This window comes from Protobothrops mucrosquamatus, unplaced genomic scaffold (assembly GCF_001527695.2).
Source record: "Protobothrops mucrosquamatus isolate PMUCROS unplaced genomic scaffold, P.Mucros_1.0 scaffold2887, whole genome shotgun sequence".
NCBI classification, from domain to species: domain Eukaryota; kingdom Metazoa; phylum Chordata; class Lepidosauria; order Squamata; family Viperidae; genus Protobothrops; species Protobothrops mucrosquamatus.
This window is the reverse complement of record NW_015388915.1, coordinates 126,574-130,905: the sequence shown is the minus strand read 5'-3', so window position 1 is coordinate 130,905 and position 4,332 is coordinate 126,574. Positions and strand designations below refer to the sequence as shown.

At 39.1% G+C, this 4,332-nt stretch overlaps 1 protein-coding gene across 3 annotated transcripts in view; it reads right to left on the bottom strand.

Annotated features, from left to right (window-relative positions):
- The window catches only part of EXOSC9 (exosome component 9), a 20,438-nt gene extending 16,399 nt beyond the window's left edge, over positions 1-4,039 (bottom strand). For all 3 annotated transcript variants that reach the window (XM_015825940.1, XM_015825942.1, XM_015825941.1), the window contains exons 1-3: positions 3,924-4,039; positions 2,240-2,334; positions 1,182-1,301 (exon numbers count right to left, since the gene is read on the bottom strand). In XM_015825940.1, coding sequence (XP_015681426.1) covers positions 1,182-1,301; positions 2,240-2,334; positions 3,924-3,989 — 281 coding nt within the window. In that variant the 5' untranslated portion in view covers positions 3,990-4,039. The remainder of the gene's footprint in view (positions 1-1,181; positions 1,302-2,239; positions 2,335-3,923) is intronic.
- Positions 4,040-4,332: the final 293 nt, after the last annotated feature.

Genomic DNA, 4,332 nt, shown 5'->3' with positions numbered 1-4,332 from the left:
ACTGGCGATATTTACAATTTCAACATTTAATGAAATATCATTTTGGATCAGCTGCATTTTCAGTCTCAGAAACATTTAGGTTATTAGAAAGGAGCACTACATTTTATAAAACAAAAAGCTTCAATAATATTTGTTGTTAATAAATCAACGTAATATGCATATGTTAAAAGCTAAATGGAGAAAGGAACTGGGGAGCCTCATTTTATCGAAACAATATGGTGTTTTTATATCCATGTAAGCCGCCTTCAGTCACCATGTGTGAATAGGTGGCAACATAAATTTTCTAAAAAAATAAAGATAAAATACCTTGATCTCAATATCAAAATCTCAGATTACAGTAATAATTCAAAGTTCTTAGACATCTAAATTTGTGTTTGTACAGAAAAAAATATTGCTTGAAATGCAATCAGAATAACACTTCATTAAAATACATATTTTTGTGTATTCCTAAAGTTACTATGTTCTGGGAAGAAGTACTTCCATACATTGATTTGGGACATAAACTTTGGAGTACAGTTCAATATTTTCAGATATGTACATTATTTTGAACTACATACACATTGCATGGAAATTGACAGATGGACAAAGAAATAGATTCTCCATGCCCTGATATCCCAAAGATGCTTTTTCATGAGGCAACTGGACTTTGTTTTTTTGAAGACGTTTCGCTTCTAATCCAAGAAGCTTCTTCAGCTCTGAAAGATGAAGAAGCTTTTTGGATGAGAAATGAAACGTCTTCAAAGAAAAGTAAGAAAGTCCAATTGCCTCGTGAAAAAGCACCTTTGGGATAACTATGACCTGGATGACTGAAAGTCTCCATAGACACCATGCCCTGATAATTGCCAAAATATTAACTCTTCAACATTTGAAGGAGAAATTTATGGTTCCAATTACCCTGTAATTGGTCTGATGTTACTTATGATCTACGAATAAGTTGTATATAAATACCGATTATATAATTCCAATTACAATGAAGCATAACTTTTTGTATTGAAACGTATGTAAAGTTTCATATTTGCATTATAAGCCCTTACATATACAATGTAATTTTGCTGCATTATTTTATTTTTTCTATTTTATTAAATAAAGCCCATCACCAGCTCCATTTACCTATATAAAGAAAACCAGAAATGTTTTACTTGAATCCTCCTTCGGTTACTGCAGGTGGGAGCAAAACATACCTTCCAGGTTCAAAAGCTGGTGATGCCATGGGTGACAGCTCTAGATTAAAGAAAAGTATGCCTTCTGTTGCACGATTTGGCTTTGGGGAGACAAGTTCACATGACACTTGCCCAAGAACTCTGCAAAAAGAAGACCCAATCTTTAAAATCAAATCTTAGGCCCTTATTAGTTAATAGAAAAAATGGGAAGGAGATACTTTAAAATTCTACACTAACATAAAAGTGAAATATATCTGGAATTTATTCACTGGATACCTAGCTGAAAGTAGTAAATGGCACAGTGCCTTTATAATTCCTATCAAGTAGAACATAAGGTAGGTGTGGAATAGCTGTTTGATATAAATCAAAGCAACTGCTTCTTCACTACATTTATGTTGCTTCATAAGCAATATTTACATTGTCTCCAGACTTTCAGGGAACTCTTTCCAGCTCACTGAAAATGTTAAGAGAGTTAATGTTATATACCTAACTTCTGCATAAGCCCTACTGAGTGTTAGTACCAATTACACTGCTATCTGTTGCATTATCAAGAACTACAGTAACAATATGTATGAAGGATAAACTTTTCCTTTAATTATCCAATCATCTCCCAGGGAGGAAATATGGCACTTTCTGGATAATCATTGTAAAAGGTTTAAGAATAAAGTCAACATTATTTTTTAAAAAATAAGCTTTTAATCAAACAATTTACTACTGCTACTTTATTGTATTTTTTGTTATTTCATTGACTAACGCATTACACATCCTGTATGTATTATATTAAAATTTGTTTTGTAAATTTTTTTTTTCTTGAAAAGCAGACTACAAGTCCAAGAACCATGGTGGCACAGTGGTTAGAATGCAGTACTGCGGGCTACTTCTGCCGACTGCCAGCAGTTCACCCGCTCAAGGTTGAGTCAGTCTTCCATACTTCTGAGTTCGGTAAAATGAGGACCGATTGTTGGGGGCAATATGCTGACTCTGTAAACCACTTAGAGAGGGCTGTAAATCACCGTGAAGCCGTATATAAGTGCTATTGCTATTAAATACAATACACAGAATTATAGAACACTGGATACCTCGTTTTTCCAAGCTCCACAATACAGCAGCCATAGTCAACACCAAAAGAAATGCGAAGGTTTCTGTAATCGTAGCACTGTCGCCCATCCAGACGCTATAAACATCAAACAATAGAGTCATTTAAGATGAGAACGAGAATAGAGAAAAGCCTGCCCAAATCCAAGGGAGCAGCCAAAACTTTGTGCAGGGGTTTTGCATGCTTCAACTCTACCTCTATAGTGCAGTGGTGGCGAACCTATGGCACGGGTGCCAGAGGCGGCACTCAGAGCCCTCTCTGTGGGCATGCGTGCTGTCGCCCCAGTCCTAGGCCTTCAGCTGGGTTTTATAAAACCTTTTCGCTTTAGGCCTCCACTGCCGTGTGCAAAAAAAAAAAGGTTCAATCAATCAGTCAATTTCAACTTCTCGCGGGGAAAAAAAAGATCTTGCAAAGTTGGAATTGATTGATTGAACTTTTTAGTCCCACCCAGTCTGCCGTTACCACCAAAGCCACGCCCACCCAATGAGCCGCCCCCCAATTGACCACACCCATCCAATGGGCCACACCCACCCGGCACCCGACGATGCATAAATGGGTTTTGGGTTGCAGTTTGGGCACTCGGTCTCTAAAAGGTTCGCCATCACTGCTATAGTGCTACTTTTTAAAGAGTTTTAGAGTTCAGAGAAAAGGGCAAGCAGAAATCAACAAGACCTCTTTGTAGCTCAAGGATAAAAAAATCTTCATATGTTGATGCTCACTTCGGGCATTTCTAATTTAGGACTGCAATGTAAGAACATATAAATGCTATACTACCTATTAGAATTAAAACAATTCGAAGGTTACACCGTGATGAGCCCAGAGTATCTAAAGCTAGTCCTCTGGGATTTCTGTCCAAGGAAAGACTCTCCAGTCGATTGAAGAATACCGGGATCTCTTGTCAGTCAACTTGTATTATTATATGCCTAAAGCAGTGTTTCTCAACCTTGACAATTTTAAGGCATGTGGACTTCAACTCCCAGAATTCCACAGCCAGCACTGCTGGCTGTGGAATTCTGGGAGTTGAAGTCCACATGCCTTAAAATTGTCAAGGTTGAGAAACACTGGCCTAAAGTCTTTGACGAGGGGGGACATGATAGCAGTGTTCCAATATCTCAGGGGCTGCCATAAAGAAGAGGGAGTCAGGCTATTCTCCAAAACGCCTGAAGGCAGGACAAGAAGCAACAGATGGAAACTAATCAAGGAGAGAAGCAACCTAGAACTAAGGAGAAACTTCCTGACAGTTAGAATAATTAACCAGTGGAACAACCTGCCTCCAGAAGCGGTGAATGCTCCAACACTGGAAGTTTTTAAGAAGAGACTGGACAGCCATTTGTCCGAAATGGTATAGGGTTTCCTGCCTGAGCAGGGGGTTGGACTAGATGACCTTCAAGGTCCCTTCCAACTTTACTATTATTATTATTATTATTATTATTATTATTATTATTATTATTATTATTATTATTATTATAATTTCTAGCACATCAATCTCAAGCAAAGACCTATTTTTAAAAAAAAAAAAAGTGGATGGCAAAAGACAGTTCGTCCTCTTCCAGAAGCCGCTTTCTCACTCCAAGCACATGCGCAAACAAACATTCATACGTCCCACGGGCGCCTCGGCGCAAGCGAGTTTGAAGCGCACGTGATATTGTCATCCCATCGTCCCTTACCTTCCTTTCCTCGATCGCCCGGAGCAAGAACCGCTTCTCACAATTAGAGAGTGGCGTTTCCTTCATAGCAGCTACTGGTTGGCCTCGTCTTCAAATGGTCGCGTTCTTTCTTTACCCGTCTGTGTTTTCCAGACGTCATAAACGGGCGCCGTTTAGCGACAGGCCGCAACTTGAAAAAACGTTGTCAAGGCGGCTTTTGGTTTCTGCTTGGCAACCAGCCGTAAAATGGAAAGAACGTAACGTAAAAAAAAAAAAAGAGGTTTAATAAGTGCGCGTGCGCGGATTAAAGCGCGACCCTGAGCGACTGTGAATTGAAATTGTTAGAAGAGGAGGAGAGATACTTGGATTTCTGGCAGCCTCTGCCTGGAGCACGGGTAGGCAACCTTGGCTCTTTTATGACTCGTGGACT